Source organism: Apodemus sylvaticus, chromosome 17 (assembly GCF_947179515.1).
Source record: "Apodemus sylvaticus chromosome 17, mApoSyl1.1, whole genome shotgun sequence".
In the NCBI taxonomy this organism is placed as follows: Eukaryota; Metazoa; Chordata; class Mammalia; order Rodentia; family Muridae; genus Apodemus; species Apodemus sylvaticus.
Window position 1 is genome coordinate 60,442,587 of NC_067488.1, and position 14,517 is coordinate 60,457,103.

The 14,517-nt window shown below is 37.6% G+C and overlaps 1 protein-coding gene across 1 annotated transcript in view; it reads left to right on the forward strand.

Annotated features, from left to right (window-relative positions):
• Lrrk2 (leucine rich repeat kinase 2) overlaps nt 1-14,517 on the forward strand; it is a 142,896-nt gene that overhangs the window by 93,433 nt on the left and 34,946 nt on the right. The window contains exons 34-39 of the mRNA XM_052160189.1: nt 1,846-2,033; nt 2,913-3,067; nt 4,337-4,483; nt 9,383-9,574; nt 10,468-10,614; nt 13,939-14,039. Of these exons, the coding sequence (XP_052016149.1) occupies nt 1,846-2,033; nt 2,913-3,067; nt 4,337-4,483; nt 9,383-9,574; nt 10,468-10,614; nt 13,939-14,039 (930 nt within the window). The remainder of the gene's footprint in view (nt 1-1,845; nt 2,034-2,912; nt 3,068-4,336; nt 4,484-9,382; nt 9,575-10,467; nt 10,615-13,938; nt 14,040-14,517) is intronic.

Sequence of the window (14,517 nt, forward strand, 5' to 3'; positions counted from 1 at the left end):
TCCTCTTTTAATTAGTTGGACCAAGAATCTGCCAATCTTATTTTTCTTCTCAAAAGAACCAACTCTTAGATTAGGTGGTTCTTTGTATTATTTTTTCCTTTTTTCTATTTTCATTTATTTCTTCTTTGATTTCCATTATTTAATAATGTCAACTGGGTTTGAATTTGGTTTATTCTTATTTTTCAAAGGTTTTGAGTTACATCATTAAGTCATTTATTTCTGCACTTTCTGATTTTTTTTAAAAGGAAACACTTATAGCTCTAAATTTCCCTTGTAAGAATACTTCCAATATGTTTAGTGGGTGTTGTTGCATTAGTTTTTAATCTTCATTTAGTTAAAAAAATATTTTTGTTTTCTTCTTTTATCCATTTTTCTTTTAGTGATAAGTTATCTTTTTTAAAAAATGATTTATTTATTTATTTTATGCATGTGACTACACTGTAGCTGTCTTCAGACACACCAGAAGAGGGCATCAGATCCCATTACAGATGGTTGTGAGCCACCATGTGGTTGCTGGGAATTGAACTCAGGACCTCTGGAAGAGCAGTCAGTGCTCTTAACCACTGAGCCATCTCTCCAGCCCCAGTGATGAATTATCTAATCTCCATGAGTTTGTGTAGTTACTAGAGATGTGTTTGCTGTCAATTTTGAGTTTTATTGAATTATGGTAAGATAGCAGACATTATTTCAATTTTTTGACTTTGTAAATATTTGTTTTGTGTCCTAGAATGTAACCTATCTTAGAAAAGCTTTTGAGTACAGCTAATAGAGTGTTTATACTTTTGTGTTTGGGTGTGATATTCTGTAGACTTAGGTTAAGTTCATCTGTTTTATGGTATCTGTTACTTCTGGGGTTTTTCTGTTTATTTTTTGTTAAGATGACCTGTCTGTCGAAGAATTTACCTACTTTGATTGTGATGCTGTTAATATGTGTCTTTAAATCAATTTTTAAAAATAAATGCAATTTGATACACCAAGTTTTATGTATGTGTGTTTAGAATAGTAATATCTTCTTGGCTAACTATTTCCTTGATTAGAATAAAATGATTCTCTTTATTCCTCTGATTGGTTTTAGTTTGCAGTCTATTTTGTTTGAAATCAAGATAGCAATGCTTGATTGCTTCCTGGTCCTATTTGAATGGAGTATGTTGGTCCATTCCTTTATTCTACAATAGTGCCTATCTTTAGCAACAGATTGGGGGATTTTGTTTCTTGGCTCATTCAGTCAGCCTGTGTCTTTTGATTGGAGAATTGAAGCCAAAGACATTTAAAGTTGTTAACAAAATATGTGTGTTTACTGCAACAACAGGAACAGCAGCAGTAACAACAACAACAAACCTACCTTTTCCAAGATCCTTCAGCCAGTGGTAGAGCCTGAATTTGGACTTAGGTTCTCTGGAGTCACACTCATATTCTTAACTGGCACAGTAATATCCAATGCCTCAATGATGTTGAATTCCCCCAGGTGTTGTTAGAGAGCAGATTCCCAGCTTCTCTTCAGATTTACTAACTCTCATTCGACCAGCAGAAGCCTGTCACCAGGACCTCCCTTCCATTGGTAGAAGTTGCCCTTTTCATGGAAATGTCAATCTATAGGGCCAAGCAGTCAGATTAATATTTAGCTGATAATTTCTAGGAGTGAATAGGAATGTGCCCGTGATGATCCTGTAGGATAAATGCTGGGATTAGGACCAGGAAAATCCTGAAGATCTGAATTCTCCTTAGTTTTCCAAAGGCTTCTAAATCTGATATCCCACTGGGGTTCCTGGCTATCTGGCTACTGCGGGAATTTGAACGTGCCTTACTGTCCTAACTAAAGAATGATTGTGAAGTGGAATCTTTCAGATTTTGACAGTGAAAGTGGACGGCTGCCTGAAACATCCTAAGGGTATCATTTCCCGGAGAGATGTGGAAAAGTTCCTTTCAAAGAAAAAGCGATTCCCCAAGAGTTACATGATGCAGTACTTTAAACTATTAGAAAAATTCCAGATCGCGTTGCCAATAGGGGAAGAATATCTGCTGGTTCCTAGCAGGTAAGACAGACCTTAAAAATCCAGTAGTAATTGATCAGATTACACTATTTTGGTTGACAAAGTAACTTTTTTTTTCTGTAATAGATACACTAATGTTTAATTTTTAGCTTTGGCAAACTTTCTGACAAGGCATGGCACATATTTTCAAAGAAAAGTTTCAGGTGATTAATATTTAAAAAATAAATTATTTCATGCATATAATGGCTGTTTGACTTAACACTCAAATTATTTGAAAAAATTGATGGTAAAACAGTGTGTGCACATGGGCGTCCATCTTTACTTGGCAATTTAGCAGTTTTATTTTGTAAGGGAAGTTTAAGGGAGAAAGTGAGTTTCCAAGAGAGTTTACAATGAGCAGAGAGCATCATGGGGGACGACTATATTCTAATTTTGTTTATAGACAGTTCTCATACTGCTTTGGAAGTAAATGGGAAGTGCTTTAAAGCATCGAGAGTTCAAATTTCCTTAATGGACACAACCAATTTCAAATATAGATATGTAGTTGTTTCTGGGACATGTATTTTTTTTCAAGTTTCCTGTAATCCTAAGATCTGCCTTTGTACTAATTGTACTAATGCATTATTGCATATAGGATTGCTGAATTTTTTTTTATCCATCTATTCTATCTGTGCATACATTTGAATTGACGAAGCAATTTCCAAATTCTTGATGTAGAATGTTGTATGCCAAGAGATTATTATTTTTCAAAATGCAATTGTTTGGAGTAGTTACTCCCCTGGGACTGAGGCGGTGGAAAGCTCAGGCCACCAGGCACCATGCTGAGGCCGCCATGCTGAGGCCGCCAGGCTCATCCCTCCAGGCTCAGGCCGCCATGCTCAGACTGTCATGTGGGTTTGTGACTGGTTCTGTCCTTTGCAGCTTATCTGACCACAGGCCCGTGATAGAGCTCCCTCACTGTGAGAACTCTGAGATCATCATCCGGCTGTACGAAATGCCATACTTTCCCATGGGATTTTGGTCAAGATTGATTAACCGATTACTTGAAATCTCACCCTTCATGCTTTCTGGACGAGGTATGTACTTAATAAAGCTACTATTGGGACAAATTTGAAGGAAGTGTTAAGGGAGCATGGCATCTCCCAAAGTTAGCCTGTTTGGAAGCTTAGAGTGGGCAATACATGAACATGCATCAACTTTTACGAATTTTCTGGAAGAAAAGGTTTTAGTTCTTACATTAGATTTATTTGCATCAACTGTGAGTATTGTACTTCCCAAGACTTAGGAAATAGGAAGCAATAGCTTTAAAGAGTGGGGATTAGTGGGAGCCATTGGTTTATGCATTAAACATACACACACCCTCTTACACAGTCACACATATGTACACACAAACACACACATATACTCACATGTACACACTCACACACATACACACAAGTACGCACACTCAGACACATACACATAAGTACACAGCACTCATACACATACATACATGTACACATACACATTCACACACATACGTACATGCACACATACTTATATAGACACACAAATAAAAACACTCATACACGTACAAACATGTACACACACATACGCACATGTACACACAAACACACAAACTCTCTTACACATGCACTCTCACACACATATTCATACACACATGTGCACACACACACACACACACACATACACATATGTTCAAATCAACAAAGATTATTATTGAAATAGCCAACTTGTAATTAGGGGCTTTTCCTCAGTGAGTATAACAGCTCTTGGCCTTCTAAGAGAAGAACTCTGATTCCTCTCTTCTCCTGCCCAACTTTCAGGGACGTAGAGAAAGGGGAAAACTATGTTTATATGGTGCACTTTTATTTCAAAGTGAGAGGCATTTTAACACCACAGGGAAATATTAGAGAGGGATGTTGGGCAAAAGATCACACAAGTGTTACTGGTTTCTGAAAAACATCTTTTCTATTTTTGGTATCAATGAATATAAAAGTAATTGAAATGAATTTAAAAGTTCATGAATGGAGTTAATATGAGAATTGATTTTTTAAAACCTGAAAGCTTACTTATGATTATTTATATATCAGCCATGCATGTCAAACTCCATATCATGAGCTTGGACTGTGTATTAGATAGTATACGAAGCAATTATGCAGTCGAAATATTAAGGAAATATTTTATATTCATTTGAAGAAGATCTCATAATTAAGTTAAGGCATGCTCATCTCAAAACAAGTATACATGGTTGTTATTTAACGTATAGGTGGCAGGGTTTTCCCCTTTCATTAACGAAGCAGTTAGTAATCACTGGACACATGTGGATCTATTTAAACTTTCAGAGAGAGCGCTACGCCCAAACAGAATGTACTGGCGGCAAGGAATCTACTTGAATTGGTCTCCAGAAGCATATTGTCTGGTAGGCTCTGAAGTCTTAGACAATCGCCCAGAGAGTTTCTTGAAAATTACGGTTCCATCTGGAAGAAAAGGTGAGAAAATGAATTACATGTTGTTCCTCCTCCCCCTGACCCACAGACATGGAGATCACCTGCTGTCTCAGCTACTGTAGGAAAAGTCCAGGAATTCAAAACAAATCCACCTCCCCAGATCCAGTAAATTTCCAGTTTATCTTGTCCAGTTTTGTGACATTTGTAAAGCTAGTAAACGCTTTTGTTCTTGGTTTTATTTTGGAAGTTTTTAAGTGCTAAAAGTATTAAAAGGAAGTTTTAAGTATTAAACAGTTTGGGGGGGCTGGTTGGAGACAAGGTCTTACCCTGGCTAGTCCAGAACTTGCTATATAAACCAGGCTGGCCTTGAACTCCCAGAGAGAGATTCACCTGTCTTTGCCTTTTCAGTGCTAGGACTAAAGGTGGGAACCACCACACCTGGCTGATTTTTTAATTTTATTCATATCACTGCGTGTATGTGTGCAGCACGTGCCAGCCTAGTGCTGGCAGAAGCCGGAAGAGGGCATTGGATCTCCCGGAAGTGGAGTTCTGAGAGACTAGAAGGAATCTGGGTCCTGTCAGAAAAAATCATGGGTTTCATCTTGACATTTTCGTGCACATATGTCTTCTTATCCTCCTCTACCATTGTCATCTGACTCTCTTCTGCCCATCATGGCTGCCTTCCCCAAGAGTTCCCTTCTGCTTTTATATCACACATGTGCAGGTGTGTGTGTGTGTGTGTGTATGCATTTTTATTCATGTATGTGTGTATGTATATATGCATGTATGTATGCATGCATGTGTGCATGTATGTATGTATGCATGTATGTATCTAGACTCCACAAAACAGAGAAACTCAGTGGGTTTTGTTGCTATGATTTGCACCCACCATGCTGCTCTGTCCTGTTTCCTTCTCCCTCTCTTTGAACCTCTTCTTCCCCTGTGGCCCCATCTACATCCATGTATTTTCTATAAAGGATATTTGTATCTAAATATAGATTGTATGGATGAAAGAAAACTGAGGGCATTTGTCTTTCTGAATCTAGTTTATCTGGTTTAGCATATCTTAGCACTGTCTGTTTCCCAGCAAATGAGATAATTTTATTTTTCTTAAGGCTGAATAGAACTCTAATATATATGTATGTTTGTATATATGTCTGTATATATATATGTATATATATGCATGTCTGTATGTGTATATATGTGTGTCTGTCTCTGTGTGCATATATGTAAGTGTTATGCATGTATATATGTGTGTGTGCATGTATGTATGTATGAATGTGTGTGTCTCTGTATATATATATATATGTGTGTGTGTGTGTTGTATGTGTATGTGTGTATGTATGTATGAATGTATATATGTGTGTGCATGTGTGTATATGTATGTATGTATGAATATATGTGCGTGTATGTGCATCTCTGTATGTATGTATATATGTGCGTGTGTGTGTGTGTGTGTGTGTCTGTGTGTTTGTCTCTGTGTGTGTATGTGTGTCTCTGTGTGTATATATATGTGTGTATGTGTCTGTCTCTGTGTGTATATGTGTGTCTCTGTCTCTGTATGTGTGTATGTATGTATAAGTGTGTGTGTGTGTGTGTGTTAAAAATATGTGTCACATTTTCTCTATGCATCTGATAGTGGGCCTTCAGGCTAGATTCCTATCTTAGCCACCATGAACATGTTATGTGCAGTAACTGTTATGCGCAGGAGTGTTGATGGGCTCTGACAGTGGCAGGCAGTTTCCCAGCTGCTGTGTGATTGTTCCATAGTTCTATTTTCAGTATTTCTGTGGAAGCCCCATGCTGACTTCCAAGGTGGTTGCCCCAGTTTGCATTCTCACCAGCAAGCAAGAAGGCTCCTCTCTCCCACATCTCGACAGTACTGCTTTGTCACCTGTTTTTCCTGACTGTTCATCTGGACTGGGAAAAATGAAGTCCCCCGAAAGGAGTTTCAGTTAGCATTCCTCTGATGGCTAAGGATGTTGAACAAGTTTTTAAACCTTTCCTGGCCATTTCTGTTTCTTCTTTTGAGAACTGTGTACTCTATTTATTCATCCACTTATTGAATGGATTAAGAGGATTTTTGTGATCAGTAGGCTGTCTCTTACATTGCCTGATTTGTTTTTTATTTAATATGAAAAAGCTTTTAAAATTTTATGCAGTCCTACTTGTCAATGCTGGTATTATTTTGTATGCTATTAGAGTCCTTTTCAGAATGTCCTTGCCTTTGCTTATACTCTGAAGTGTTTTCCTTGTGTTTCTTCTGACAGTTTCAGGGTTTCAGATCTTGCATTAGGCTCTTTGATCCAGTTTGAATTGGATTTTGTACAGAAAACAATTTATTTTTTCTAGTTTTGTGAAAAGTTGAAAATTTTAATGTCAATAACAGTGAATTACTAGACTGCTTTGGGTAACAGTAGCTGTCATGATATTGACAGTAATGACCGATAATGAGAATGAGTTCTTTGTATCTTTTTTCCTAATGTCTTCTCCAGTCCTTTTTACATTTGTTGAGGTAGCATACATTTGCCATTTTCCGGTACATGAATATATATATATATATATATATATATATATATATATATATATATATATATATATATATTCCACCTTTCTTTATTTCTTTTCCTTTTAGCTGATCTCCTTCCTTCTTCTTCTTCTTCAATTTCTTTCTATAATGTTTCAAAGATTTTATTATGGGAGTCTTGGTTAATTTTATTCCTAGGAATCTTTTTTTTTGTTTTTCATTTTGGAAGCAATTGTGTAGTGAATTTTCCCCTAAAGTCTTTCTTATCAAGTTTATTGTTGATGCAGAATATTTACTGGTTTATGTATGTTGATTTTGAATCCACAAATTTGCTGAAATGATGAAAAGTAATGAGAATTTATGATAATTTTATGGTCCTTTAAGCATACGTTCCTAAAATCTTTCTTTCTTATATTTATCTTATCTTATTTATGTTTTTTATCATTATAGCTAAGCATTTAAGTAGTATATTGAATAGAAATGGAAAGAGTAGGCATCCTTATCTTTTCCAGATCTATTTCACTGCCTGGGCAGAGCCTCCTCTTGCATACCTTTACAACTGAATCCCAGGGCTGCATTTACTCTATAATTGTGCCCAGTGGAATTTCCTTACCTATGCCTTTTGGTTAGTCTCAGTCATCCATGGTCAACCAGTTTTTTTGTTTTGTTTTCTCTCTCTCTCTCTCTCTCTCTCTCTCTCTCTCTCTCTCTCTCTCTCTCTGTGTGTGTGTGTGTGTGTGTGTGTGTGTGTGTGTGTGACATAATTTCATAAGCAATCTGTTTCTTCTCTCAATGGAATCTGTCCACCTTGCCGTTTGAGAGTGGAGAGACATAATGAAATTCCTTCTCACTGTTGACTCCTCTACCAAAGAGTGACTATTTTAGCTGGATTTTCAACTCAGCTTGAGGCTGAGCGTTGTGCTTTGTCCTGTGGGCGAGAATGCTAGATAGACATTTCACTTGGACCATTTTGGAGCACTCCGGTAACCATTTGAGTGAAGTTTCTATTTGCCTTCCCTCTACTGACAAAAGAGCTGGCAGTAATCCTAGCTAGGTTAATTTCTTTGTACTGTTGTCTTTCTGTTTCTACACACCTCCAGCTACTTTTCTGTCAACAGGGCAGAGAAGGAGACCCAGAACCCCCTCACCCACCTACCCATCTGAAGCATCTGGACAAGTACACTTACCTTTCAGGGACCTCCATTCAGGGAAAGCCAGACTCTTGATTCCATCACAAATAAAGATTTCAGGACAAGCCAGTGGGAAACAGAATCAGATTTTCCTGAAAGGCATTTTTAACATCTTAAACACAAGGGTCAACAGAGAAAGGCGTTGGGGTAGAAATGAGGCACACTAGAGAGTCCATGTGTGGCCTCTCAGAGGGGATTTGCAATTCCATTACAATAGTCATAAAGGATGTTAGTCTTTTTTGGAGGTGTCTTCAAAGGTTGCTAAGGAACTTAAATGAGGTACAAGTAGTACCTCAGGTGTGTTTGACAGCATGACAAGCAGATAAACTAACACTCTAAAATAGAGGGAGTTAGAATATCTCTGGCTTCAACAAGGGCATTAAGTTTTGCCAGTCTCAGAGAATATCTGAAGGTGGATGGAGGTCCCATTAAACTCAAGACACTGAGGCTATCAGTCTGATTATTGCTATTCTAACATTGTTCCTTGAAAATATTTATTTCACTTTTTTCTTTTAGATGTATATGTGGTGTGTGTGTGTGTGTGTGTGTGTGTGTGTGTATGTATGTGAGTGTGAGTGTATACAACTTTTTTTGCTCATGCTTGGGTATATAAAGGCTAGAAGTCAGAATTGGGCGCCTTCTACCGCTTACCACCTACACTTGTAAAGCCTGAGCTCACATTTCAGCTAGATTAGGTTTTCCCTGGGATCTGTATGTCCCCACTCCTGTATCCTCCACGTGGTGGGATGGGGGACGTTACATGAATACACACCCATGCTTGACTTTTAATGAGTTTTGGGAATCTGAACTCAGGCCCTTGTTTTACACAACAAACAATTCACAGAGATGTTGCCCCAGCTCCTGAAACTTTTTCCATGTAAAGAACTATTTTCTCGATATAGGAAATGTTGATTGTGGTGAGATTCTTGGTTCTAACTTGACAGTCAGAATTGAACCAGATTCCAGGGTGAGCAATTCTTCTCCATCTGCATTTCTATCTTGTCTCGCCACCACAGCTCTTTTACAGATTTAGGAAGCTCTTCCTCTTTGCCTCTTTGGGGTAGAATCTGCCTTTTCTTATTCTGATTTTTCTTCTTTGTGTAAAACAGAGGTAGCAGCGAATCCACTGTCTTACCTGGATATCTCTCTCTCTCTCTCTCTCTCTCTCTCTCTCTCTCTCTCTCTCTCTCTCTCTTTCTCTCTCTCTCTGTTTGAATTATGTAGGTTGTATTCTTTTGGGCCGAGTTGTGGATCATATTGACTCACTAATGGAAGAATGGTTTCCTGGGTTGCTGGAGATTGACATTTGTGGGGAAGGAGAAACTCTGTTGAAAAAATGGGCCTTGTACAGTTTTAATGACGGTGAAGAACATCAGAAGATCTTGCTTGATGAGCTGATGAAGAAGGCTGAAGAAGGTGGGTGTTGATGCAATTCACATATTCTTTTTTTATAGCATGCTCACTATTTTTACATGATTTTAGTATATAAGGATTAGTCTTATCAATATGGTTGAACTGAATGATACCTCATTTAATTATAGTGACAGTTCAGAACAGTAAATTTTCTATTCACAAGATTTTTGTGCTCTGTTTTCTTAAAATGTTGACATCAAGATGAAATACTAGATGCAGTATATCCTAACATTATTGGTTGTTTTCCTATTACTGTAATAAAACACTGTGATCAGTAAAATTATAAATGAGTCTATTTTGGGCTCATGTTCCAGAGGGTCACGGTCCATATTGGCATTGACAGCAGGTAGCAGGCATAGCAACTAAAGCTGGAACTGCAGGTTCAGATCTAAAGTAGCAAATAGGAAGCAGAGAGTGTCCATTGGGAATGGAATATGGCTTTTGAAAATTCAAATCCTGCCTTGAGCCACACACTTCCTCAAGTAAGGTCACAGCTGGTGTTAGCAAATACTCCACCAACTGCTAGGGACCAAATAATCAAATGACTGGGACTTCTCAGGGAACATCTCTTTCAAAACACCAAAATAGTCTCATCTTTGACGTTTATGAACTCATGTTACAGAACATCTCCTTCATAGGTGGGACAGAAATGGAGACCTTGTTAGTCAGAGGCAGTCTGCTCTAAATCAGACTGGAATTCTACCACATATTGAGTGAACCAAGGAGTATGCCTTTAAAGTTCCAACTGCCTGGATATTAATATTTTATGAGTTTTCAGGTTTTTCTAGAAAATCTAGGTCTAGTAGAACAATCTCTAAAGATGTGTTTTCTTAAACTAGGACCACAAATTTTGTATACCCTTACTTTTTTTAAATAATGTTTTACATACTCCTTAGGGGACCTGTTAATAAATCCAGATCAACCAAGGCTCACTATTCCAATATCCCAGATTGCTCCAGACTTGATCTTGGCCGACCTGCCTAGAAATATTATGTTGAACAATGATGAGCTGGAATTTGAGGAAGCACCCGAGTTTCTCTTAGGTAACTATCTTTGTTATATTTGAAACAAAACCAAAACCAAGCAGGATGCAATTTTCTCCTCCTGACTTCAAGAACATTGTAATCATATCTTTATTGATCTATGCTGGTTTCATATATTTGATATAGTAATTTTCACTTGCGATGATATAGTTCAAAATCTTACCATGTTGCATGTCTGGGATTTTCTTTGTATGCACACTCATAGACTAGGCCATGATGATAGGCCTAGCAGGAAATACAGGTGTTTATGGAATCTGCCTCTAACCTTGCTCTCCTCATGAACAATGAGGTAGCAGAAGGGAAGTCTTCAGCTGACGGATATGAAATAGTCATTTGTCATCCCAAGGAGAAGAAGTGGAGGAAGAATATGTTCTCTGCAGTGAAACTCATAGGAGAATATGCAATTCTTCCCAGTAATCACAAAATGGGGAGATTAAAATGAGAAACTTTTAAATTGATAATATACTCAACTTATGGCATTTATTGTTCTGTTTTGGGTGTGCTGAATAATTTCTGGTTATTGGCTGAGCCCATGAATTCAATCAAAGGCTTTCAGCAGGGCCTGATGAAAATCACCAGATTCACACAGCATCTTTATCTGCTACCTAAATATTCTCATTGCAGTGGTATCATTATATACTCACCCTGAAGTCAGAAAGATGTTTAGAAATATGCTTTGTAAAATTAAGAAGTTGAAAAAGCTCACAATTTGTAACAGCTTCCTGAAAGGCATGGAAGTCATATGGTATGTGACAGTGTTCTACAGAATGCTCACGTGGCTCCTGCAGAATAAGAGCTCATGTTCTTGAAGAGCCTTTGGGGCCTGGAGGAACCCAGCACACTAGTTGTCCCTATTCAAAGATATGCTAAGTTTTACTCTTTACTTGACAAGTGAAAAGGCTACATATTGATGGACTAAATACATTCTGTTATATGTATACATTGTAGAATCCAGTAAGCTATCTGAAGTATGTGTAGTCTCCTATGACAATCATTTTTGGTATTTTGAGAATACTTAAAAACTTGGTCTGTTAGCAATTTTTTAACATGGAGTGTGATACTGCTAACAGTAAGGTGATGATTTCAAGTTCAAAAATCTCCCCGGAAGTCATTGGGAATACATAAAAGCATAGGGTGGATTTGATCTAAAATATTTCAAGACAATGTGATTATGGTGAATGAGGTGTCAATTATTGTGTATGAATACATAATTTATTTTTAATTTAATTACAATTAATAATTACCTAGGATGGGATAGGTTATAATAGTATTACCTCATAGGAGGAAAATGAATTAGGATATATTATTAGTTATGACCTATACTTGAATTTTCAAATTTTCAAAATCTGTGATATAACATAAGATGCTAAACGAGTCTCTTTAACCCTTTATTGTCCACAGTGATGGGGAATTTAGTTTGAATGTCTTTGAACTACGGTAATAAATACACTTATAATTGTGAAATTGCCAAATCGCCAACAGCTGGGTATAGGCAAGTAGCAGACACAGAGCATACTTTCTCTGAAGGGTCTCAAGCTGCCAGACAGGGTTGGCTACAGTATTCATCCTGTTGGCAGTGTTTTTCAGATAAGTGTAAAGGTTTCGAGCAGTTTATTGGGCATGTCCCCTAAGGCTACATTAAAGCACCTGTATTTATTTTTCATCAATTAGACAGAAAATGTTTCCGTGGCTTCTGTCCCTTCCTTGGTGTCCTAAAAGCTTGTACACATCATGTGTTTTTTATAGAAAGCTGTCTAAATAAAATCTTGCCCATGTTTGTGCCATTGTCCTTTGGGGATCATTTGAAGTCTGACTTGTCTTGTAGGCTGTTTATCTGAATCCCTTGTTTCTACCGTGTGATAATCTGTTTTATCTCTTCCCTGTCCCATGTGTGACAATTATAGAATCTCTTGAAGATGCTAAATCCTTGGAGTTGGGGTTGAACTCATTTTTTTTTAAATAAAGAAGTATCTCTTTCTAAAGCCTTTTTTACAATTAGATGTCCCTATCACATTGATACTAGAATAATTTGGGCAATGTTTTTTTATTCTTACCTCCAAGGGTTTTGTATATCCAATTTGCTTTTTTTTTAGGACAGGAATACATTTGAGATTTCTCCTCAAGAACTTTTCCTTCTTAGGAAATAGTTTAACTACTGCACAGTAAGTGTTTGATAAATACTATGGCCCAAAGAAACCATGGAAAAGATTTTATTCCAGTTTAAAACATACAGAATATCATGAAGGGAGGTCAGAGAAGGAAGCAGGAACCTGGAAGCAGGAACTGAAGCAGAAATCACAGAGGGCAGTGCTTCCTGACATCAATTATCAACCTAGAAAACACCCCACCCACCAACTTGCCTACAGATGTTTTCTCATTTGAAGTTCCCTCTTCCTAGGCAACACTAGTTCATGTCAAGTTGACAAAGAAAGCCATTTGGCACAGCAAGTATGGGATATGCTTTAATATGTATGAATAGATATAGTTTGTAAATTTGGTTTTGATATATTTCTATCAACTTTTATGTGTTATAAGAGTTGGGTACATTTCATCCTCAAAGGATTATTTTTCTAGAAAACCAGTATAGATAGGCACTTCAGTGTCTGGTTTGCTGTGAGCAGAAGAGATGTCTTGCTTTCAATTTTCTTCCCTTCCTAGTTATTGTAAATGCACAAAACAGTCTTTAAGCTTATATTTTTGTTGCTTGCTCACAGAGCGAGACAGTCTATGCACCACACTCCGATAACAGTGATTCTCAAACAGGGAAGGACGTCACAGAATCAGAAATCTCTACACCCATCCGAAACGTCGTCAGATCTACCTTGTCATTCTTCTCTCTTCTGCTTAGCATTTAAAAGAAAAAAAAACACTTCATAATGATATTGAAAACATTTCATTTTGTTTTTATCAGATGTACAGAAAGCAGACTAAAAGTTGGAGGCAAAAAGGAATAACAACAGCATGGTTTTCAGTGGGCTTGGCTTGGGGTTTGGAAAAGCACAGAGGACAGCATTTAGACAGTGGCTTCTGCGCTGGGCAAGAGTGCAACCTCCAGCCACATATGCAGAGATGGAGACAGAGGAGTGATGGTGTGTTTTCATAGATCCAGTACAGACAGAAATAGGAAGGCTGGGTACCAGCTCCATGTGCGACCTTGACTGTGGCTCGTTGATCGGAAGGGAGGGGAAGCATTGAAAGAGGCTCATTTTGTAAACAAGGCATCAGAATTTTCTAAATCTACCACAGGTACAATCGTAGTTCCTAGGATAGATTTGGTTTCTCTGCTTGGGAAGATAAAAATACTTCCTATTTTCTTCTCAAAAGGGGACGGAAGCTTTGGGTCAGTTTATCGAGCTGCCTACGAAGGAGAGGAAGTGGCCGTGAAGATTTTTAATAAGCACACATCACTCAGGCTCTTAAGACAGGTAAGAAATGCTGTGATGTCATTAACTTAAGTCATATGATACATTTTTTCTTGGAAATTTTTAGTTTACATACATCTGTCAAAATGTAAAAATTTTCAACTAAATGATGTCAGAATAAAGCACATGAGGAGGGGAGAATGAATGAAGTTTAGGAAGTCCCCCAAAAGGAATTGGAACGTTGCCCCCCCTCCTGGGATATAAAAGCAATTTAAAACTATGTGGGTCTAGAAAGAATAGAAAGAATAAGCCCCAACTAAATTACACTTTCAGAGTCAATCCAGAACACAACTGAATATGGCCTTCACACACGGAGATATCATTAAGGAGAGGATTGAGCTGCTTAGGGTGTGATCACACCTAGAGAAAGGACTTCCAAAGCCACAGGACCTTTGCTTCCTATTACAGTTGGAGATGGCTTTAGGAAGGTAGACAAAATGGGGATTTTTTTTTTTCTAATGACTGAGTATGAAGAAGCTTT